The sequence below is a fragment of the Anoplolepis gracilipes genome, chromosome 9, assembly GCF_047496725.1.
Source record: "Anoplolepis gracilipes chromosome 9, ASM4749672v1, whole genome shotgun sequence".
Taxonomy (NCBI): domain Eukaryota; kingdom Metazoa; phylum Arthropoda; class Insecta; order Hymenoptera; family Formicidae; genus Anoplolepis; species Anoplolepis gracilipes.
This window is the reverse complement of record NC_132978.1, coordinates 2,351,341-2,377,640: the sequence shown is the minus strand read 5'-3', so window position 1 is coordinate 2,377,640 and position 26,300 is coordinate 2,351,341. Positions and strand designations below refer to the sequence as shown.

Here is a 26,300-nt window from a genome sequence, read left to right as displayed (position 1 = left end):
CAATTTTTTTTCCTTCCCAAAGTTTTCTTTTAAATATTGCAAATATGAAAATAAAATATTTTAAATAAATAAAATTATAATAGAATTAGATTTACAATTTTTCATAGAGAGTAATTAAATTGGAAAATATTTATAATTAAAGGTGCCCAAAGATGTGATACAATATTCTTCAATAATATTCGATGTCGATATATGTTCTTCGCGTATTATGAATAATTGATATAACAATTAGTGTGAAGTTAATAACTTTATACGTACAACATAATTGAGAAAATGAGTTAATCATGAAACAATTACTCTGGAAACGTTTTAAAAAAGGTATTAATTCGAAAAAAAAAAGAAAACTAATTTTTCGCTGACGATAGAACGAGAGACGAACGTTCCGCGGAGAATCACCAACGCACTTTTAGAACGTTGTTTTCCGTAAGAAAAAAAAGGAGAAGAAAGCCACGAGCACGCTCTCGGATACACTTCCTTTCGAGGACCACTCAGCGACCGATCGAAAAGGCGTCCCTCTAGATTTCACGGCCTCTTTGCCACTTCCTACACCGTTACTTGCTCGAGGTATGCCCTACTCGTCTTACACACCGATGACCCTCCTCTCGCTCAGAGTTTTCCTTCCATTTTCCTCTCTTTGTCCTTATTCCACCGTCAACCTCTTATCTAGTACCACTCCACTCGGTCTACCATGATTAGGCGTATCTCGTGTGCCTGAGAAGAATTATACATTATAATGATTTTCATCAGAAGTTGCTGATCTTTCGTAAACGTTTGCGGCTCCGCGTTTGTTACTTTGATTTTTTTTTTAACGTTCTTATTACTCGCCACCGACCTGGCAATCTGACGATAGCCGAGCAATTTTTGTGTCTCGTTGAGACGGTTAATAACGCGGTTTCTCGCGCCTAATTTCAATTTTCATCCAATCCGTTTAATAATAATAGATGTGCGCTGTTACAGCACGAGCAATTATTTATCGATAAGGTTGAAAACGCCGGTTAGAGCTTAACGGATGGGCCGATTAGAAGGCTTCGACGCGGCTTGCCTCGACTAAGACAGTCGTGAAGAAACCGCACACCTCTTACACGTTCGTCGATCCATCGCGTATCGATCCGTTCTCGAACGATTAAGGGAACAATTTACAGGTGCCCAAAACCTCCTTCTCTATAGTTTGAGAGTTTGGAGCTCGATCTCTCAATGCCGCGCCTCCGCCCGTTATTTATATCCGTAAATTGATAATTAGATCCCGTCCGCACCTCCCCCCCCCTTGCCGCTGGCCAGAAAATTGATTCCCCGGGCTGGGTGCGCTCTCTCATATTTTTTTTTTTTCTCTTGAAACCTTGTCTCGTCGCCGGGGAAAAGTTCCTGATTGGCGAGTCCTGGCACTCGTGGATCAATGGCGATTTAATTAAAGATTATAGTTTGTCGAAAATTAAGATTAATCGTGTCCCCTCCCCCTCTCTCATCCGCGGACAGAAAGGAGGAAAACGTGAGTGGCTGAAGGGCGTGGAGGAGAAGGTCGAGAACATTTCGCTTGGCGATCTCGCTTGGCCAACAGCCTTAATTATACGAAGAGCGACCGAGGTCGATGTCGTCGTCTTGTTGAGGCCCACCATGTCAGGCGAAACGAGGTCGAGGACAAGAGCGCGTATCTCAGCATATTGTACAGTGCGGTTGATCACTCGAGTATTATATTATAATAAAGCTCGCTGCTCAAAAACGAGCAGAAATACTTCTCGACTTTCGAGAGTTGAAAATGGCCGTACTGCGACAATAGTGTCTCATATCGAATATATAATTACAAATAATTGAATATCTTGCGCAGTTAAACTATTCTCGTGCAAGCGAGTGACTTTTCACAGGATTTATCGGGCGAATATTAAAACATGAAATACAAAAATAATATTAAATTCAATAAATATTTTGGACAAATTTTTTGGCATCAATAAAAGAATGAAAAATGGATTTGAATTTTTCTGATTCATATCTGGCTCCTTTGTTATCGTCTAATTTTGTTCACTTCACGTATTGCATTATACGCGTTATTATACGGTCTGATAAAATGGGCTGAATATATTACACAATATTCTACGTAATTAATTGCCTGTTCACGGATAACTGGATTTCGATAGCACCGACATGTAAAACCGATGGTCGCCGTTTGTGAAAGCTATGTCGCACTAATTTTGAATATTTGGTCGTTAGTTGAATAACCGTGTTTGTACAAAAATTTTAGATAACGCTCTTGAAATATTTATTTCAAATATATATATATATATATATATATATATATATATATATATTACGTTATATAAATATATAATATATATTATTATAATAACACACATCTCTCTCTCTCTCTCTCTCTCTCTTTTTTTTTCTTTCTCTGCGTAAAGTATTTAATAATCGGTGCTAAAAAACTCGTTTCAAAATGTTCTTTAAATTTTTCGTTTCTCATATTAGTTTAAATTAAGCAATTAGAGCGCATCATTTAACGTTGAAAAGTAATCAGTTGTAAGACAAATAAAAAGTCTAATATAATTTTGATTGATATTTGAAACTTGTTTAAACGATTTGCAATGACGAAATCGCCGTATCAAATTGCAAGCCCGAATGAAATCGAATAATCGGAATTGATATATTTGTTATTTAAAAAGCCGATTGTTATTGATTTAGAAACGAGTCGATAAAGAGGTCAGTTTTATAAAATAGGAATCAACGATTGAAAAAAAATGAGTAATTTTTTCCGGGATAGTTATCGTTAAAAATCATCGACAGAATAAAGTAAGGAGATGAAATATTTTGCGTGCGGTAGCGTGCAACACAATCGTAAATTTTACAACAGGTTATTTCAGTTGCGGGACAGTGCATTCGGTCTCGCAACCTTTATGGTGTTGCGGGTGATATCTCCTCCGCTCCTCCTCGCACGGATTTGCTTTTATTTCCCCTCCAGTCGCTCAAGGCGATAAACAACAGATTTCCCACGGAGAATCGTACTCGTCGCTAATAAAGGGACAGCAACAATCGCCGTGTCTAATGACATTTGCTCAGCCAACAGTCGAAACATTTGCCCACATCGGTTTACGACACACACGATAGTAGAATACCGATTCCACGGTTTTGTTTACGGAGAGCAACGCGCACGGACCAACTTTTCGGGACAAGAATAACACGTTGTTTTTATAGTCAATATTATTTTTCATTGTTCCTGTATTTATTACGAGCGTTGCCAAAATAATTTGCTGAAACAGTTATCGAGATATTGTCGCATTTATCGCTATCGTAAATTTTATTCGGGAATTATTTTTATGTGTGCTTCTCGTCATATTTATGTAAAGTTCCTTTCGTGGAGATATTACGCGAATTTGATGTTACGCGTGGTTTATGTAGAGGATCTAATATTCCTTGGATTGAGGGTATATTTTAGCAGCTATGACGATAAAATGGGACACGCAACACACACGGTAAGAAAATGATTCCTTGCAGGAAGTTAGATAGCCGTAAAAGCCGCGTAAATCAAACCATAAAAGATTTACGATAAATTATTATTAACCTCAGATTTATAGCATGCATTAGCTGGCTTGTTTTAGACGCAGGCGTTTAAATCTGATGAGGCTCGTGAAAAAAATGAGCTTTATGTCGCTTCAATTAAATCATGATTGCTATCGCGTGTACTGTTTCAGTTCACAGAGTTCAGTAAAAGGCGTGTGTTTATCTATTCAAGATGAAATTACGCAGACATCACAGAGAAGTAAAAAGTACGCATAGTCGAAATAATAGCCATTTTTGCGCAAACAAACAAACTTTTGTTAGAATTAATTTTTTGCTCGTATACGGATAATGATAAAAATACAAACAAACAGAACAATATATTTTGTGCAATTGTCATGTTGCTCTCGATTCACATTTTGCGGGTATTTTCTGTCATGTGAATTTCACTATTTAATTTCTAAACTGTTTATTATAGTAAAAATTTGATTTAGCGTTAAATATCCGACCGAAATATCGCAAAACACAATCTTTAGCAATTTGTCGAAAAAGTTTTAAAAAAAAGAATCACTCTTCAAGTTCTCAAACTTTTAGAGGCGCAGTCTTCAAGACCGTGAAGTCTAGAAGAAAGATTCGTTCGATCATTTTCTCTACGAGTAGCACGAATTGATCGATCAGACGTCGAGGCTCGTATAACTGTACGATAATCGATATTTATGAAATTTATCAATTTACAATCAGCGCAATAATTTCAACGATGGTAATTTGTACTAACGTGCTCGTTACGGCAGAACAACGATTTCGGATAACCGTGACACGAGAGTGAAACACGCTCGTTTTTCGCATATCGTTTGCAATATCGTATTACAAATGAAACGAGGCTCGTTATAAATGTCAAATGATATTCGAAGTCATTCGAATTCGCTGAATAAAGAGTTCCAATTACAGACGTATTTATGCGGATGCGGTTGGCAAATTTCGCAAATATTCGCCTGTCATACTCTGCACGTGCGAAATTATATTTTATAATACACATTGTACTGAATATATAATATATATAAAGTTAAGCGGAAGCACACGACAATGGCAGACTATGTTTCTCAATTATCAACAAAACAAAAACATTTTCCGTGCTTTTATTATACAGATCAATAGAATCATTTTTGCCTCGTTCTTCACAACTATCACTGCATTTCTCAAGTTTTATTGTTTCTTTTTTTTTTTTTTTTTTTTTTTACGTTTGTGACTAAAAACACATTTGATGGTTTCGAGATACCTTGTTCTTCTACTAACAATAAGAATCATTTAGGAGATTTGTTCGTGCCGTTTCCGGTTTTCTCATTCTCACGTTTCGCATGCACCGGTATATATCGTTGTACTCCACTTAAATCGAAAAACTTTGCCACTCGTGGCAAAGCGCGAGCGGAGTAGGCAGACTAAATCGAAATAAAATGATAGTCGTGCAGATGCCGAGTCGGGATTAGAAACCACGTTGGGTTCAAGTGGCGTGAGAGTGAGCGAGGAAAGGGGAGAAAGCTAGAGAGAAGGAAGGAAGCAAGGAAGGAAGTAGACTTGGTGGGGGAGAGGTTTAAGTTTCCCGAAAACGAATGGCACAAAGTTCACTCGCTTGAAAGATCGTATTCAATGATATACACATACGCGGGACTAACATTAACTGGAATATTTGAGAGAGACATCAGAAAGTTACTCTTAACCAATCAGTCAAATTAACTGTACATACGCCGTACGATTATTGCTATAATTGGGGGCGCGGGTCGATCGTCGTTGGCATTTTGATATTGCAAATCGCGAGATATTCAATGTTTCTCTTCTGAAGAAGCCTACGAAAGTTATCGTCCGTTTCAGCATAGTCGAATTAATTGCGAAGACATTGCGTGATATTGTTTCATCGCCAAGGGCGGGGCCGACGCGATACAGATTCTTATTTCTATTTTTTGCTCGGCCGGCCCAGTCCATTTTTCACGCGACTTATCTCCTCGTATAAAAAATACGCGTATGAAAAGCGTGCATTTTTATACTCACTCTCGCAATGCATACTGTTAATAATCGGTAAATTTTGCGTGCGTGTTCCCTCAAGAGGTTAACTAATTAATAGAATAATTACCGTCCCGGCCTGATGAAATTTTGCCTTTATCGGCGGTCGTAATGTTGGCGAACGAACTAATGAAATTTCTCTTAATATATTGCGCATAATCATTGATTTCTGTTGCGGAACAAATCTGTGGGAGCTATTGATACAACGGCAAAGTGAAAGGTAATTAATTAAGTCGTGTTTGCAGAACCGTTCGCTGATTGATTGCGTGGTCTTGCGTGGAATTGGTTTACACAATTATTTTGCGGCAAGAAATTTAATGCGCAATCGGGTTCAATGGTGGCTACGCCACCGTACATTTTCTTCTTGATAAATTAGATCCTCTTCCGTTTTAAATCGAGTGCACGTGATAAATTTTCAAGAAATACTCGCCGAATAAAATGAACGTATGTCGTTATCGCGTGAGATGAGTCGTCGAATAAAATCATTAACAGCAAAATCTTCATTTTCGTTGAACGCGGTCGTGGCCTTTATGCATACTGCGAGACCCTCTCACGCCTCGATAATACGGCTAATAATGGCGTATACATGGCAGATAGCAAGTAACGCACGAGAAAAGTGACGCGAAGTGAGTTTGCCGCGGCGGTATCATTAATCAAAGTTGCGCCCAAGTGCGAGTCGGAGCAAAAGGTTGGAAATTATCGAACTTGCCAAGCAAGAGGACCGACAGCATCGTTTGCGGTATCGACATGTCCATCGATCCCGCCCTGCGAGGAGCGAAACAGTTTGGCGAACGTAACGCGATCGAATTACGAAGCGCCGCAGTTTTTTTTTTTTTTTTTTTTTTTTAATCACGTTGGACGTTCACTTCGAGATCTATCGCTGGTACAGGTGACTGGGTGAGACGTGCGAGAAAGACTCGGCGAAAAGAATCACCTACAACGCCGAGACAACGCGTAGAGCAGGTGTGACACACTCTCGAGGCCAAGACGCGCAGCGTTCAACGTTTCACAGCTACTTGCCGTGTGACGCTTCCTTACGACCGGTAGAGAGCACACGTACTTTCGTAAATGCGTTTGCATGCAGTGCCAGATGGTACGACTTGCACGTTTATGTATATGTATATGTATGTATATATATATATATATATATATATATATATATATATATATTTATATATCGATGGTTCTCACGAAGAGATGACTTTTGCGGGATGATTTATATATTTTGAACGCATCATGTGATTGTTTCTTGTTGTAATTTTGCATGTTGTTGTTGTTGTTATCGTTGTATTCTTTCTCAAAGTCTGATTGAACGATTGCCTGTCTCCCGTTTCGTTTACTCGAAGCATGTTCCTCTTAGATGTATTTGTGCCTGTGGAACGTTAAATTATGAGAGATACATCATTTTCATCAATTTTATTCGGCGATGCGTATGCATCTTAATTTTCTTGCGTTTCATATGTTTCTTTGATACTTTTTTTTTTACAGTAATTATTAGTAATTGATAATCATTGTATTATAGTCTTTAATGCGTAAAAGTTGTTTTTTTTTTCTGTTTATATCCAGATCAATATTTTATCTCGCGAACGATTTTACACCTTGTCGCATTGCGCTTTACATTCGGCTTGTACACGATTTTCGTTTGCTCAAAAATAAAATGTGAAAAGGAAAGCAAAATGTAATGGCGTAAAGCGATAAACTGCCAAGTAGCTTCATGGAATAGGGTGTAGTTGTATAAAGCGCAGTCGCGTAGACTCTTTTCGCACGAAGCAATTTTCAGTGTGATGCTATGTCTGTTTGCGGAAAATTGTTTGAAAGTAGAGGGCTATATAAATGAGAACTTTCAAACGATGAGCCGTTTCAAGTGCACAGCGATGCAACCTGAAACTGATTCGTGCAAAAAGGCGCTTATTTAGACATCGCATTCAATGTCTGATCGTGTACACCGATGTTGTTTCACTCAACTTAAGAGATCAGAGACAATATTATAGTACCGGCATGTGTCTGCCGTAAAAAGAATGAGATTTTACGTCTATATGTATCTCGGTTTATCGATTTAATTTTTCGTCTTTTAATTTCTTGGCAAATCCTTATGAAAAGGCAGCCAAGTGACGAACGATGATTACATAGATAATTGAAGTATCATAATTATTGCATATTCTTTCCGTTCGTTTAATTTTTGATACTAGTAATTGCAAACGAATAGTTGTACAATATGTATACAAATAATTGAACTTGCCTGGACATTTTTTCATCACGCAATTGACACTCAAAACATGGAGATTTTCATGATGATACAGTTTTACAGAAAGTTACGTTTGTCGCAGACACGACAGCTTTGGCATGTGTGAATGTATTAACGCAAGCATTTCAAGATTTCGAGTTTACTTTTATATATATATATATATATATATATATATATATATATATATATATATATATCACTTACAAAGTTACACAGGTGATCACATGCTGTTTATTAGGTACGTTTCTTCAATAAATTCTTCCAATATAAGGAAAAATTTTTTTCCCAGCAATGCGAGATTTCTATGGTCTTTGGTTGTAAAACTTTGGAGCGACAAAGGAATAGAGGGAGTGATCAAAGTTAAATGTCTATTGTGTACATCTTGTCTTCCCTTTGCTGAACATCTTTACTCGGTTAACATCGAATTGGGATTTCTTTCTCGTTTGTCCGTCAGCTCGTCGCGCGCCTTTTCCGCTTCTCGTATTCTCGCCCTTTTTCCTACTTTTTGCGAGACTCAACTTCTCTATATATATATATATATATCTCTCTCTCTTTCGCTTCTTCTTCTTCTTCGTTCCTGTTTCTCTTTCTTCCTCTTTGCCTCTGGCACGAACTAGTCGAGGCAATAAGATGAGAGTACGAGAGTACGCCACCTGTTTCCAAGTGTTATGAGACTTTCGGTCACGCCTGTGTCTCTTCACGTACACTTGGTAACTACATATGTAACACACAGTGCGGACACGGGAACGCCGCACATTTAGAACCTCCCGCAACCTTCGTTGCACCTCCGTTAACACCAACTTCCGCCCATCTACCCCATCATCACCGCACTTTACTCCCGTAGTAGAATTCCCGAGATTATGTTGTGTGTGCGCCAGAATCTCCCTTGTGACCGGAACTTTCTACTTCCGACGTAATCACTGCCAACTGTTCTGGCAAGGTTCTTGATTAACTTTTGCTGGCAACCGTCATGCGTCAGTGATCAGCGATCAGTGAACTGATTCGTTTTCCGTTTCTTGTCTTTCTGTTTATGTCGACATCTCTAATGTCTTCCTTAATCATTTCATTTCAAGAAATAAATCATCAGTTAGAAATTCGACGTGTATAATGGAAACGTTGGAAGTTTGTATGTGTGTGTGTACGTATGTATGTATGTACGTGTCTTTAAACGCAGGTAAGACTTCCGAGTTTAAGATGTCGCGCACGCACAGCTGTTCTCGTAACATTCAGTGAAGTCGTACTACCGGGGGAGTGTAAGAAGTATCGATCGTCGTGCAGTTGTAACCAGCTGTGCGCACGTATTTATCGCCGGCTTCTAAAATCTTGAGCCTGATTTATTCTCCGTGAGATATATACGCGTTTCCCTTGAGAGATCGCACTTAGCAATTTTTTCCTATTTATCATGTCGCATAACCAGTTTGCAGCGAGATCATTTCGACGACAACGTTGCGTTAAGTTTTTAGCAACGGCCATTTTTCTTACCGCAAGCAACTCGATCGTATAATTTCCTTTCGAAGACACATACATAATCTACTTTTAACGTACTTTGTAATAACTCTTTTCAAACAATGTCATATGTATGAACGTTCATCCCGACTTTTGTCTGATATTTTATTTCTGTTTGTGTCTCTCCTCGTGTCACGCTATCAAGAAACAATTTCGAGATAATCGCGAGCTCACCGAGAATTCTCGTTCATCTCTCCTCGTAACGTTCGCAGAACGTTCAATTTTTCGAGGAGAAGGCTTCCATCCGCGTGCTTTGCCGTTATCTCGGTATACCACTTACACAATGGGGCATTTATCCATCGACTTTCCCCGCGTATATAAGTTAACCGCGTGGCGCCATCGTAGCGATAGTAATACGCTCCTCTGTATGAACTACCGTAATGCCGAGTGGAACAAAGCGTAGCAGCAGCAGCGAACGGATGGAGAAACTTAATCTTCTAGCGAACGCGTTCCGCAATGTAATGAATGCGAATAATACAGAAACGGTAAAAGGTACTCTCCCCCGTTATCAGAGTCTCTTATCGCGGTCGCCTGTAAATTAGAAACTTGTTGTATTATCGGCGCGTTTGCGTGGTAGATCGCATTGGGAGAGGAGAAAAAAAAAAAAAAAAAAAAAAGTAGTAACGAGCTTGGTTTTCGCGCGTTTCGAAATACGATAAATGCTCAAATCATCGATACCGAGAGGAAGAAACACCATACATATATCTCTCGTTCGTTTTCCCCCGATGTAGCGAGATATTCATCTTTGATAGAGGGCGAGTGATGATCGTTTTACGCGCATCGGTAGGAAAAATAAAGTTTCCGGACGTACGTTCGGAAATAAAGGACACGATTTATTATGCAATATTTCGCGTTCTCATACGAACCGGTTCTATAACCGTATGTAAACGTCCCGGCATATAGGGGAGTAGTATATCACGCGTTACTACATTTTTTTTTACGCGCGAAAGAGTAATTAGAACGGTGCGCGATGCCTTTATACGCCAAACCGAGAGGAGGAAAGAGATTATCGATTCAACATCTGCAAGACTATATATATATATATATATATATATATGTGTAGATAAAAAACACATATGTATATGCAATACATCTCGTTGCATTTTCGATACGTTACGTGTCGGTAATCGGAGAATTAATATCCTAAAATAATTATCCGCGTCTTTCGTTTCGACGCGAGAAACGCGTTAAATACGCGCGCGCGTGTTTCCCATATTTTTACATCAATTTGCGAGATATTTATTGCGTACATTTTTCTCGCTTAGAATTGAAAATTACAGGATCGAAATATTTTACGTATGGATTTACATCGTGACGTATCGATGGCGGATGTGAATGGCACACTTCCTCGCGTATAATTCACCTTTTTTCCGCGGCAACTTTTGTCTAATTTAATTTTGTCATATAATTTAAGCCTCGTCGAGCCTCGTCGCACGGGCGCATTGGATTTTGAGAGCTGGTTTAAAACGCGACCGGTTTGCGGTTAGCTATTCGTCAGTCGATAGCGTGCTTTCGATAGCGGCTAATCACGGGCGAAAAGCGGGTGCAAACTTTATTTCGCGCTCGATGGCCACCACAATGCAACACCTCCCTCCGTCCTTCTCCCCCGCCCCCCCCCCCCTACGCAATCCCGATCGCATACCCCTACTGGCAACGGCCGTGAAAAAAGGTATAAAGCAGACTGTGTATCTCTGCAGGGGTGTCAAACGGGAATATTTTTGTTTTCGGATCCGATCCGGAGTTTCAGAAAAACGTTTGCAATTATAAGCAAATACGCGCGTATCGATCGCGCGACCACGCTTCGAAATCGAACGCTTACAATTAGAGCCGACTACTATTGTGCCCGTGAATTTTAGAGAGATTTGTTTATTATCGCTTTTATTTTCACGAATATATACGAGAGATACCGTAGAATCTTTATGATACGGAACGAGAGAAGAGAAATACGAGAAATATCGACACCGATTTATCGTCGCAACAAACAACTCGACGTGAAAGAAGGGATATCGACGATCAAATCGCGTCGACGCGTTTGACACCCCGAGATAGTCGAATCTCTTCACCTTTCTCGCCCTCATGTGATATCTACTGTAACATACGTCTGTCACTCATTAAAAGTTCAGTAGTTGTTTCTTTTTGTTCTTCTATGATTTCTTATGATTTATATATGTTTTTGTTACAGGGGTCCCGCGAACATTTTCGGCTAGGCCTTACCGAGGAGGTTGGTTCGTTTGTTTGGTTTGCAATTAGGATTAGTCAGTAGATTTTTTTCTCTAAAAGCCCTAGTCCTTCTCCTTTTTCTTTCTTCTTCTCACGCGTATAGTCTTCGCTTTTACATATAATATATTACTCGTCTATCTTTCCCCTGTATTCTTATTACTTCTATATCTCTATCTATCTATCTATCTCTATATATACATATATATATATACTACATATCTATCTATATATATTCTCTCTATCTTTCACTATCTACCTTTCCCTTTATTCTCTTGATGCCTCGATCGTCGCTCGACTAACCATGCTAACACCAATCACCACCTTTGATCGTTACTAATCGTAGCATATATATCTATACATACGTACATGCAGACTCGATCCTTGCATATGTGTACTTAGACTCACACGTATCAAGTTGTATGTATACGCATATATATGGATATGTGTATATCCGATTGATCTATATATCGATTGATTTTTCATATCAAGCAGTGTGTGTGACGCCATCACCACTCCGACTCGATTGACACCGATTGACTTGTCTTCTCTTTTTTTCTTCTTTTTTTTTTTGTTTTTATTTTTATTTATTTACTTATTTTTTTTTTTTTTTTTTGATCGAAGATTTCGTATTATATCTCTAGTTTTAGTTGATCGATGTTTAGATATGTGATGAATTACGTCCTTATCTGTGCGTGCCTTGTCAATGCGCGCGTCTTCCCCCCCCCCTCTCCCCTTTTGTGTATGTACGTGTTCGTGTCGTTGCGTAGGGATGACCCGTAAATCCCGTCTGTTTGATCGTTCCATTTACTGATACTCGATATTTAGCTGTAATGATGAACATTAGATAGCCGATTGGATATTTAGTTTTAATGTTTCTCGAGAACGAGACTGTGCACATAATACCAAAGAGACGATACACTTGTCCGTATGCTGCTTTGAAACCATTCCATTGAACGAACCATTTACTATCTTTACCTACATATGTATCTCTGGATTGAGATACTACTACTCGAGATACGCGACTATAACGAGCTCGCCGCCTAAACATTTTTATCATAATGCATGAGAACTAATATTTTATTCATCAGGTGTCGAATGAACTATGGTGAAGCTCGGTGAAGAGGGATGGCCGTCTTCCACTCAGTCTGCGGTAAGATACGCGATCATGATAATAGAAAAGTTTCATTTCTGTACATTGCGCTTGGTTAACCAATAATAAAAGCGTGACGACTTGCGCCTATGACATAATGTTTTCTTTAAAAAAGCGTTATTTTTTAGAAATTGTGTATATCAGTAGCAATGTATTATTGTTGTCAGTCAAACAAACGTAATAAAAACCTTATATTTATGCATTGAAATATATTTCTCTCTTGCATTTTATATGTTACATGTTTTTAGAGTAAATTTATATTTCTGTATTCGAAGGTCATTCGAATACAATTTTTCCAGATTAATCGTAATTTGTCATCGCGATGATCGTCTTAATGAACGAATCGCACGACTTATCAGACGATGCCTGTCGATCGCATGAAATGATTAAGCGGATTAATGATCTAAACTGTAATCTTGAAGTTTCCTCCGGAGATTCTACCGGTAAAAAGTCGCGTAGCGAAAACAAAAAGGAAAAAGGGACGGAGATTTTTTTTTTTTACCAGATTGACGTCTCGAGCATCGAATCTCGTCGTGTCGGAAGTCGAGAACAGGATCTGCGATATCTTGTCGATGGCGTCGTCGACGACGTGCACTCGACGTCCCCTGCAACAACGGTATTTTTGCGATGCAGCCAGAATTTCATCGTGCATGGTAAAACGAGACGCAAAGTGTTTTATCTCTATTTTGAAAAAGGATTCAAATTGTGGTATATTGTGGCGATCTTTCTCTCCGTTTCAAGCGAAACGTACGAGATATTGTTTAAACGCGCTATTTTTGCGTTTTGACGGGTTTTTGCTACGTCAATTTAACAGATTACTTGTTAATCGGATTGTTATTTCAGTTAATAAAACATTGGAATTTGTTATGCGAGAAGACGGAGTATGCGCGGCATCAGATAATTGAGTCTAGCTGGATATAAATTTTGATTCGAATCCCTGGAGTTTTACCTAAATTGTGTAATAAATTTTTTATTTATACTTCATATATTGGGCACAAAATATGATTCGATAGAAATTGTAATGAAATTTTTCTAACCCGTCAGAATTTCATTAGTCGCCGTGTTATCTGAACAAATGTTTTATCGTCGCGAGAAATTCTTTCGGCAGTGATTTAAAATTTCGCGCAATAATCGCGCGAAGGGGAATGGGGAGAGGGAGGGGAGGGAATCCTTTTCTCGCTCTCGGTAATAATGCCGTTACCCGATTCAGAGTCCTGAGATAATTTCGCGCTGGTGCAAAGGTCAGAATAATAGTCTGTCGCTGCATATTAAACGTCATTAAATTACGGGTGGCTGCCTTGGATTACCCCTCCGCTTACGCTTATAAGCCGCCTCGGTTTTACGAGCTAAGACGTACGGCCCCACAATGATGGCAGGGCGAAGATAGGGGCCAAAAGGAAGGATAGCAGACGGATCGAGGAGACGGATTATTCCGGTACTTAAAATACGCTCTTCTCGCGATATTCCGGCAATACTCCGAGACTACGAGATGGATATGAATATCGCGGATTTAGGTTTTTCTCCGCGATAAATGTAGCGCGCGACTTTCCGCCTTGTCGTGTCGACGGACCTTTAAAATAATTAAGCGAGCGCGTAATTGTCGTACGTCATCGTGATATGAGTGTATTTTGGAATTAGACAGGAAATTGGCAGTAATTAATACGATCATACGTGAAATTAGATATGTAGCTGGTGGATATAATTATATTTTATTGTACCGCGAAATGTAATTACGTTATAATTTGCGTAACTACGTTCGTACTTTTCGGTTGATTTTGGTAAATTATCTACGTTCGCTTTTCTATTAACTTATTTATTAATTAAATCGTACGATTTAATTGAAGCGCAAATTATAATTAGATTCTTTTATAATAGTGGATTATGATATAGTTTCATGATTCAGTATTCACATGATTTCACAATATTATTTTATATTATAGAAATATATTATTTATATTAAAACATCTTTTACAATGTATTTTTATTATTCATAATTATTATATAATCAATTTAATTATAAACGAATCTTATATTTTATATTAAAAATAGCGAATGAGGAATAAAATTAATATATATATATATAAACCATCAAAATTATTAAAGTTGTTCAAAATAGATATATGTAAAATTATTGAAGCGCATGATGCTAAAATATCTCTCTTATATAAATTTATCTTCAAATTAATAAGATACATGATATGACTTGATTATTATTAACGTAAGAAACTTTGGAATGGAGTTTCGTTTTCCACAGGGAAATCTGCGCAGTATCGTTAATTTATTAATATCAAATATGATACATGAATATCATCAAATTTCAGAGACGAAGATAATTGAACCGTCTTTATCTCGGGTAGAAAATCAGGACAGTGTCTCTCTCTCTCTCTCTCTCTTTCTATAAAAATTAATTTATCGAAAATAATTGTTTCTCTTACCAAAATAAACGTCATGGATAAAGTTGAACGAAAGAGGAAAGGGAGAAAAAAAGGAGTTGATACAAAAATTATTTGTTCTTAACAGAGAGACACCTGCGTCCGAGTGTTCGCCTCGTTGTTTCAAATATCGGAGGGTAGCTGTGCCAGTTACCGTCGTATACGGACCTGACATCTCCGCCCGAAACTCCGCGCTTACTCTTGCTCGCGTACGTCGCGCGATGTAACTTCCTCGATGAAAACTGCATTAGCGGAGTTACGAGACGAGGGGCGGCGGCTTACACAGCTTCGGACAGGTGCAGCGGCACGCATCGCGCGCACACGCGATCGCGACACGTGTTGTATGCGCGCGACGTTTAGGGCGAAAGCGGAACATCGGCAGACAACACACGCCGTTTTCTCCCTCTCTCTCCCCTCCTCTCTCTCTCTCTCTCTCTCTCTCTGTGCATTGTTTCGGCTGGCGAAATTCAACCCCCATTTTGGAACGAAATTCCTGTCAACTCCGTTCGTCGCCGCGTGCCGAGTTGAATAATCTCTCGACCGTGTATTATCTCGTGTATGAAGTCCATGAGCGATAAGCGAGTCTAATTTAAGGACGCGTATCATGTGCGTTCGAGCACGCGAGGATATTAAATTGGCGCACCAGGACTGCTCTCCGGTGACTTTATAGGAATGCCTGTGAGAATACATTTTTTTTTTCTAATGAAGTGAATGTTATGAAATGCATAACGTCATGTAACATATGTGCGGCAATAGACATTTGTAATGTGGTGCAACATGAAATTTTCAAGTAATATTACGTTCGTGCAAAATTTCGTTACTGCCGTGAACATGTAATATGCACATTGGATAATATAGGAGAGAAATGATGCTTGATTGTATTTAATTAATTTTTAAGCGTGAAACTTGACATACTCATAATTTAAAAATAGAGAAATGTTGATATTACTGTAACATAAAGTTGAATGAATTCTCAACGGAAAGAGCGAATACAGGAAATTGTCATTCTCAATGACAATTGAAGTTACTTTAAAAAAGTATTTCCTGCAGTACTATTCGACTTTTTAAATTTATAAAATAAAACAAATTTAGGATGTCGCGAGAGTGTTAATTTGGTCATACTAAATTTATCGATAATTGACGAAAAGCAGAATCGAAAGCAAAAAAAAAAACAATAAGTTAATATATGGTTTAGAACAAATATATGAAGGAAGTAACTATTATATTTATATAACAATCAAACAGTCATTTAATCGTCATTTTCAATTGCTCGAATATACAGATTATTCTTCATTTTTCCTCTAATAAGATTAACGATAAGGAAAAATAACTGCAATGTTTCTGCATCATTAATATCTTTATATTTATAAAATTCTGAAAGAAAAAAAGATTGTAACGACAAAGAATATTACGTATAGATTGCGCAGTCCGATAACTGAATATAATAATACTTCCTGATACTGGGAAAAAATATAGGTTGATGGGACACATCTTGTCTTGTTATAGGCATTATTTCCTTATAAGTGATCTGAAACTTCCGCCGATATGGCGAAAGTTTTCTCGGGTACGTTCCCTCTTTTCCTTTCCGCGTCGAACGACCACGTTATGCGACGACGATGACGGTTATAGGTAGGGGATGCGAATGGGAACGTCGAATGGTACGAGAAGCACACTACTGGTGGAAACGGTTCGTAAAGCGTGCCATCGACAAATCATTCGAAGGGAAGCGCGCCGCTCTGCCGCTCTTCCTACCGTTTCTATTCTCCGCTCGCTGCCTACCCTACGGACGATTTGATTTATACATCGGTGTTGATTACAATTGATTTTAGTCCCGGGCGCAGGTGAACCCGGCCAACGGACGTCGCGTCGCTTCATTGTCGCGCGCGTCTCGTTCTCCTTCCTCTTTCCGTCGCATGCGATGTATTACCTAGCGAGCTTTCCACACGTAACATGTTGGACAAACGGGAGGAAGGGAGTCGGTGGTTTTATCTCCAACGTTTCAAAAAGTTGTTCGTGAATACCGTTTCGAGAATATCAGAGTTCCAGCACGCTTAATTCTCAAAATTCTACTCGGGTATATTTGATCGCGAAAAAAGAACCGGTCGATTATGTGTGTCACGGTAAATTGTACGATAATCTTAGTTCTTCTTTCTGCGTTTTTATTAATCGAGTTAAGCTACAAACTTTGTTTGAACGTATACGTACATTTATACATTTTATTCTCTTGTCTTTGTACACATAATTAATATAAAGTAGAATCAGTCAATCGAAAAATGGAAGCTATGTCGAGAAACAATATAGGATGTATAATAATTTATTTAAAATCGTGATTGTTATATCGTTCCGAAAGTATTTCAGTAGATATAGCCGCGCAATGTCAGACACGAAATTGTCAACTTGTACAAACGTGCCTTCTTCTCGTTTGAACGTATTCGCGCTCGCAAACATACGGAACCGTTCACCAGGCGGTCGTTTCCGCGTTCAACGGGCGAGTACGTGATTTCATTTGCGATACCGACTCACGAATCGTTCTACATCCGCTGGAAATATGGGGCCTCACGTTCGTCCGTCGTCGTCCGGCGGGTGCGCTCCATAAAGCACGCCGGTCCGGATCACCGGGCGTTTAGCGACCGGGAGGAATCGGCGCGAAAAGCGGCTTCCCGAATTTATGCGAACGCCTTCGGGATTCATGTTCGGCATCGAAAGTAGGCATTTGGCCTGATTCTTCCCTTATCGAGCGATGTAATTTCCCTCCCAGAGACGATGTGTTTACCGTTTTGCGCGACGATCATTGTAAAGAGCCTTTTAATATCGAGATTTTTATAAGATGTGGAATCTTTCGCTGAGAATCTTGGAACGTTCTTTTCTGAGTTTTTTTTTCAATTTTAATAATAAATTATGCTTGCACGTATTATAAAAGAGAGTCCGAGACACACTTTCTGTTTAATCGTACACGCTGTTTGTACGAGTGTCGAGCACGTCTGAGCGCGTTTGGTGCGCGCAACGACATGTAAATAGCTTTTATTACTCGATATCGTTCCTCGACACAAAATACCGTATTTCTGTCGCTCGGTCAGCTGCAACGGCAAATTCATTTTATCGTCGTGACTCGCCGTCTGAGAAGCATTCAAAGCGAATAAATTAATACTCGCTCAGTCGCGAGCGGTCGCCCGATTTTCGTTGGGCGCAATTTACCTCTGTCAGTACGTTCGCGAAACGCTTTATTGAAGCTTTATACGCTTAACTTTTAATTTTACTCTCTGTTTTCTCTCTCTTTCTCTCTCTGCCTGAATAGCCGTCCAATGCAGTTGGTGCGCGCACGCTGCAGTATTTGACGGAACAACATTCTTCATAAACATTGTATTCGCTATTATTCCAATAAAGCGTAAAAATTTTATTGCTTTTTATTTTATTAATCTCGGTTTCCGCAACCGATGCTGAAACCGACCGAGCTTAATGGATGAGTGGAATATAAGTAGCGCTGAATCTTGAAAAAGGTTAATTTGCGTCAAATTATATGCGTAAAATTCCTTGAAATGAATAAATTTATCAAAGTTGCGCGTGTCGATGAGGCATACAATAGATACGGAAGATGAAAAGCTTTATCGCTCGATTTTCGTTTGACCACATATCCGGCACAATCCTTCTTTGTCGTTCTCTCTTTCTCTTTTTCTCTCTCTCTCTCTTTTCCTCGTCTCCCGTCGACATGACAGGTACCCCCGATAAGTGTTTTCTTCAGGCTGAATGATTGGCGGGTGAATACCACGCGCGGGGAGAATTTCCATTACAATGCCGCTCAAGATACACAACCGCCCGAAGGTGTGTGCAAAATAAGAGGGCGACGAGTTTGCAGCCTTACGAGCAAAGGTATCCGTCCGGCTACACTCGGTAAGACATCGGAGAGTACAAAGAGAGCAAGAAGGGGGGGAGAGAGAGAGAGAGAGAGAGAGAGAAAGAGAGGCGGAAAGACGAAGCCGAATTCTCGATGGCTGCGCTCGATGGTAGTTCGAGTCTCGAGTAACGCGTACTCACCCCTTTACTGAGATGCTCTCAGTGGTGGACGACGATGTTCCTATCCACTTACCTACCTATCTACTCGCGGGGATAGCTCCTTCGACAGAGGCCGTGTCGGTTCTCGGTTTGGTCCGAGAACCCTCAAATGACCGGCTATTGTGCCTCGCTAAAGGGCGAAAAGGGTCGGCCAACCGACCGACCGACCGACCGACCGACCGTCCATCCATCCGTCCGTCCATCTGTCTGTCTGTTCGTCTGCACCCTCAACCGCTCGGATCGCTCTTCCCCATCTACAACGGCATTTCGTGGTCGACCCTTGATTTTCAAGCCGCCGAATCCTGCCGCGTGCCGTACGTCAGACTGTTCTCTCCCTTTTGCCGCTGCCTCAACGACGGATTTAAAGGTCGTCGACATAATTGATTTCCAGCCGCTCTTCCCGTTTAAAAAAAATATTAAAAACTTAAAATTATAATAACATTTTCAAAAGTTTCCTTCTTGTAAAAACGTTGACATTTTAATCTCATAAAATTTAAATTATATTTATTTTATTTATTTAATATATGAAAAATGAAATTTTTGATTTTCGAAATCTTTTTTTCAGCTCTCATGACATAATATCGATAATATCGATGAAATAATTTTCCAAGTAATATTCAAAAATACATATTTTTTCTTCACTTTAATAAATAATTTTTTATTGACTATTAATTCTTTTTAATTTTATTGTATTTTCAATTCATCAATCATTTTTCAAAGAATATTTTTGATAATAAAATTGAAATTTTTATGTCTTTTTTTTTTTTTTTTTTATAAGAATTAATTGGAAAGATTATGTACCGCATAGTGACATTGAAAAAATTATATCCTATTATGAAAAATATTTTAACTAGTTTCCTTAGTGTATTTAACATTGTTTTTTTTTCTTTAATTTTTAATTCAGCTTCTTGACATCGTAACTTGGTTCGATTTTTATAAGCGACGAGCTTACTCAATGATCGCCATTTGACCATGAATAACACAAAACTTGATTTGATAAATTTGTCATACGATAAGAAGCGTTGATAACTCTGGTTGCCTTATCATTGAAAAAAATCTGATTCTATTTTGAAAGCTATTGGTGTATTTATTTTAGTGTATTTAGGTTTTTTTTCATTATTTTCTTCAATTCTTGATTAGGTTTTTTTAGAACCGAATCTTTGTTTAATTTTTATGAGCTTTTTCATTAATCGCAATTCTCGTGGATTGACACAATGAATAAACAAAACTCATGATTCGATAAATCTGTCTCGCGATTCGAAGCGTTGATAACCCTGCTGGTTGCCTCGCCATTACAATTCGCATCGATGATCGATTTCGCGCGGCATTTAGCGCGCTGCTATTGCGATTTTATGTGGCGTTCGTGTAGAATTCTAGATATATCAAGCGGGTAACGGGATATGTTTGTCTTCTCGCACAATGATTTAGCCGACGCGATACATCCTGCAGGTAACCTAGTTTCTACTCTTTGTCAGCTATTTCAATCGCCAAAATGGTCGACATCGCTGACAGAAATGGAATATCTTGTATAATATAAAGCAAGAGAGTTAAATGTATCTTTAATGGATCTAGAAAATCAAGAGAATGTAATTTGTGATAGATTTTTATCACAACGAAATCTTTTATAAATAAATGGAATTTTTTTTTTATCCGCGAACAAACGAAATTGAGAAATTGGAAACAATAAATCTTTAACAATCTAAAATAATTAAATCATCACCCTTCAACGTAACAGTCAATTTCCAAACGTAATATATTATTAAAACTATACACTTTTGATTATTTAAAATTCTTGCCGATAAATCATTTGCTGAGATTTACATAAAGAACAGAATTTTATTGTTTATTTGCAATTCCGCGGCAGTCACTTTGACAAATGAGTTTTCTTCCATCGCCGAGATTGCTTATTTTATATAAAAATTATTACGTCGTGCGATTGAAGAAAAATTATTTTTATTATTTTTCATTATTTTGCGTTGTATATTAAGATAAAATAATATATTGACTACTTCAAGATGTAATAAACAACGCTCCAGTATAATACCGGTATTACCGGAGTTTTGAAACTTGTTATATTCTTCCGACGCTCTACCTTTTTATTTACGACAACGGCCTAGTTGTGTGTATATGTGTGCGGCGAATCTAGTTTGCCCAGAGAATACGCAATAAGCTCTTCCGGTTTACGGTCGACCCCGGATACTACAGAAATCCCTGCGGCTCCGACTCCTGTTTACTGTCATTGCGATCGGTATTGTGTTTTTACGTTTACCGTAAGGTGTGCTGATATTTTTAAGGCATTATGCATTAACATAACATGTCATTTGGGAAACTTAACGATAAACTTCCGCCTTCTTATTCGGCGAATCAAAGATTAGTAAAGCAACTATAGAGTTTCGCGAATATTCAAGTATCAACAGAAGGAATTCGAATAATCGTACATCTCTTAGGATTATTAAATATTTCCTTTACATTCTCTTTATCTCAAGATTTTGAAGACGGATTAAAGCTACTAATAACTTCTACGAAATGCGTTTACATTATTCCTTCCGCCACAAACGTAAGATATTTCAGTCTTTGCGAGTCCGCACCTTTGTTACCAAAGTTTATTAATTTTTTAATATAAAAGACAATCTTGACAGGATGTGATAAGAAAATAATCAAATTTAAAACGTAAAATCGAAATGTCATGCTCTATATATAAAAGTTACATATACATATATCTCTCATATATTTAAAAAAAAAAAGTTTTTATTTTGCTTTCAATATCTATTATCAATATTTCTAATAAAAGATTTCATAAAAGTTTAACCAAAATTTGATATTTCATCAAAATACGTAGAAACATATGGACGTTGTATGGATAACTAAGAATTAAATAAATACTAATTATGTAAATATTCAAAAGATCATAAATGCAGTTTATATGAAATATAAAAAACCCTTTTGCAATTCTTCGATAATCAAACTATCTATTATACAATGGATAACAATTGTTTCGTTAATTTCAAGGACAATCTGTGTTCAAAATATATAGAATTTCTGATGACATGGTCTTAACTCGGTTTCGGAAATTCTACGGAAATTCTATTATATTTAAAATCGTACATTGCATCGTAGATTCACACAATTTATTATAACATGGTAACAATTGAAATATCGCAAATAGACAAAAAATCGCGACTTACATATGTATAATATATGTAAAGAAATGTATTAAGGTATTAATAGCTCGCTCGTTACGGAGGAATATTCGATAATGTTTATGTCGTAACAGAAGTGGAAACACGATGGAACTTTATAGTGCAAATGGTTTTATAAAATCATACCGATATTTTTGCTTTGTCAACTTTTGATCAAAGAGTCCTGTCTTTGCACTAACGTTGACTGGTTTTTATCTAGTGCAGATAAATAAAGTTACATCTCTTTAAATCTCTTCAAAATAAACTAACTGTGCTCTGCATCGATGGCCTGGCAGTTCATTATAAACTCTTCTAATGCACTTTTGATCTGGTTTTTCAGAGATCACGATGATCCCTACCCTAGTTTCATTAATTAACTCTTTTTTACGGATAATTTTTTAAATATGTATTTGATCGAACATCGCACCGTAGATTTAAATTTTATGTATGGTATGAATTTTTTATTAGATTCATTACTATAATAAAATTATCCATTTTATTTTCTCATTATCTGAGATCTGCGCATATTTTTATGAATCGCAGTATTTATAACGCTTCGTTTTGTTACTCATGCACGATGATACCTAATCATATCTAATCTTTCATCTCTCATGGAAAATCCTTCGACTGCGTTACTTCTCTTAAATGAGAATCATGGCGGAAAGCTTTACCGTGGAGCATATGTCTCTCACAGCGTGGCTTATGCTATGTTTTAAGTCAATTAAAAAATGCAGATATAAAGTTGGAGACTTGTAAAATGTACCTTCAGATGTAAAATGTATGTTTCCCTCAGAGATGTAGGAAAGTAGAGAAAAGGAGATAAATCTAGATATAATTTGTGCATTTTATGCTGTTTATGTCGTCATACAAGTTATTTTGATGAAAAAAATATTGTTTAAATAATTTTTTTTTTACAAAAATGCGAAATCAAGAATTTGACGGATGCGCAGATTGTAAATATTTGTTATTTTGTGCTTTTGATTGATTAGAGCGGGTCTGTGCCTTCTCACGCTCACGCTGGCGACAACGGGATGAGCGTGCGAAGTTGCCGAGATATACGAGGATTAAGGGACGACCCGTAGTACGATTGTCTGTTAAAGGACACTGATCCTAGCTGTAAATTGCCACAAGCCTGCGACAGGACTCATGTACACGTTAATCAGAACTAAGGCGCGTTGGATGGAGGGTGACGTGTTGTTGTCACGCGACCACACGAATCCTACGGGAAGAATCTAAGTCGCAGGATTTCCGAAACCGTGTCAAGAACATGTCATCAGAAATTCTATATATTTTGAATACAGATTGGCTTTGAAATTAACGAAAGAATTGTGATCTATTGTACATACAATCGATAGTTTGATTATCGAAGAATTGCAAAGGGGTTTTTTTTATATTTCATATGAACTACATTTATAATCTTTTGAATTTTTACATAATTAGTATTTATTTAATTCTTATTTATATGTTTTTACGTGTTTTGATGAAATATCAAATTTTGGTTAAATCTTTTATGAGAAATATTGGTAATAGATATTGAAAGCAAATTAAAAATTTTCTTTCTAAAAATATATATGAGAGATATATATGTAATTTTTATATAGGGCATAACATTTTGATTTTAAATTTGATTATTTTCTTCTCATATTCTGTCAAGATTGTCTTTTATATAAAAAAAGTTAATAAAAGTTTTTGTCAATATGTCAATTATTAATACTTCCCTACCGTTGCAAAATTTATTTGACACATGTTATTTTACTAATATTTGCATGCATTTTAGAACATATTGCATCTAGAAGATTTTCTATTTATTTCTGTTTTAAAAATGTATCGTTTTAAATTTGTAACGTTAATAACATGTTTTCCTATTAAATTGCTGATTTAAGAGATCGTATATCCATTATTTAAGCATATCATGAAGAGATTATACGTCGTCAAAGTTAAAGAATACAGAGCAACGTAATATGTCGCTAATTACGAGATTGAGTGAAACGGGGTTATATTGATCGCGTGACTGCGTTATATATAATCTGAAGCTTATTCGGGTAAGAGACCTCGTTTTGAAGAGTGAGCAGCTTAAAATATACGCTACAATTTTTGCACTTGTCGACAGGTAATTGACATACATTGTATTTTACATCTTTCCATTTTTGTCAGAATATCAAATTCCAATATAATATCTGTTTCTGTTCTTATTGTGTTATAATAAAATAGAATAATAGATTTATATTGATTTTGATAACAGAGAGAGAGAGAGAGAGAGAGAGAGAGAGAGAGAGAGAGAGAGAGAGAGAGAGAGAGAGAGAGAGAGAGAGAGAGAGAGAGAGAGAGAGAGAGAGAAATGGTTACTTTGAAATATTATTCGAAATTTTTATCGAATAGTTATTATTATTATGTAATAAGATAAAAAATGTATTAAACATATGGGTACAAATATGATTTTTATTACTCTGTAAAAATTTTATTTTAACTCTTCATTCGTGGCAAGATATTTAAAATTTTCAATGTAATGTAATTATCTTTAATATTAAGTTCTTATAGAATCTCAGGACATGGTGCCCTGTTTCTTTAAATGTGTTTCTTTATTGTTTTATTTTTGCGTTTCTCTTTATAAATTTATAATTTTGTTTTGTAATAAATTATGCATAAATTTCGTTTATAATATTGTATTATATATATAGTTGGAAAACTTAATAAAACGCGGAATTTTATTCACGTCGATTGTACACGGACATAAAATTCCGTGGTCGTTGCAATCGCCTTATGTTTTTATAATTTCGCGTGCCGGATAAAAAGTGGCTTTTACAAGCAACGATGATGATGGACACGCGAGTCAGATCCGCGAGATATATTTATATCAGTTTTATGATTGTGCACGAAATCTTGTCGTCTTGCAAAAGGAAGAAAGGGCAAACTATTCTGAATGAGGAAAAAAAGAAGAGTCGCGCGTAAAAAAAAGACAAAAGTAGGTTACACTACTATCAATATTTTTAAACATATGTTATTTTCGTTTTAAGTATTATTTATAAAACTCTTGCATTTTTTTATGTACGTTCCGAAATTGTGTCATGTATTGCAATACATATTACATGGCACATGTGGGTGTGTGTGTGTGTGTGCGTGTGTGTGTTGTAAATTTAGTCTTTTTATAAAACAAAAAACTGAAATGAATTTTCTGTAAAATGCTGTTCTACAAAAATTTGGCGTTTTATAAAAAGTGTTTATAACTAGTGTTTATAACCAGTTTTTTTTTTTTTTTTTACAAAGAGATCGATATACAATATTGCAATATTCTTTTGTAATTTCTTCTCAATCAATCTCAAAAAGTTTATATCAGAAAAGCTGTGCTTATATATTCTGTTTTTGCCTTCCGTTTTGCCTTTTCGTTTGTTTAGATATGTTGATACCGTACTCAACTGTAATGATATCCGAATAGTGAGGGAAAAGAGGAAGAGAGAGAGAGAGAGAGAGAGAGAGAGAGAAAACGAAATACAGGCATATATACATATACGCATATGGAGCGATAGAGGGAAAGCGCAATGCTCATTCGCAGCAGGGGTTGCGAACCGCGACTGCAAAACGGCACTGCCCGCGATTGTAAATCAATTAGCTCGCATTGTAAATAAATCACCGTTTTACAACTCCACCGCGTTGCGCCGAACGACATCCGTATGAAATTTATCGTCCATTTTCGTCCGTTCCGCTTTGATTTCGGAACAACCAGCACCGTCGTCGCGTCGAATTGGCATCGAGTGAGCGTGCCCTTATTATTGTCGCCCGATACAACGATACCTTCCACTTTTATTAGCCTGACGTCTTAATGTCGAGAGTTTCAGCCAATTTCGCCGACTATTAAGAGCATTGAAAAAATTATAAACGCGCGTTTAATACGATGGTATTAAATGCTAATATGAAGCAAGAGGATCGATATTTTACATGAAAATCTCTCGACGTTTAGTTGCCGACTAATATCAGCGATT

At 37.3% G+C, this 26,300-nt stretch overlaps 1 protein-coding gene across 14 annotated transcripts in view; it reads left to right on the top strand.

Moving 5' to 3' along the window:
* Positions 1-26,300, top strand: part of LOC140669659 (nephrin) — a 380,112-nt gene that overhangs the window by 127,918 nt on the left and 225,894 nt on the right. For 10 of the 14 annotated variants that reach the window (XM_072899677.1, XM_072899676.1, XM_072899679.1 and 7 more), the window contains one exon: positions 11,475-11,513. The exons of the other annotated variants lie outside the window; for them this stretch is intronic. In XM_072899677.1, the coding sequence (XP_072755778.1) occupies positions 11,475-11,513 (39 nt within the window). The remainder of the gene's footprint in view (positions 1-11,474; positions 11,514-26,300) is intronic. 14 annotated transcript variants of the gene reach the window in all.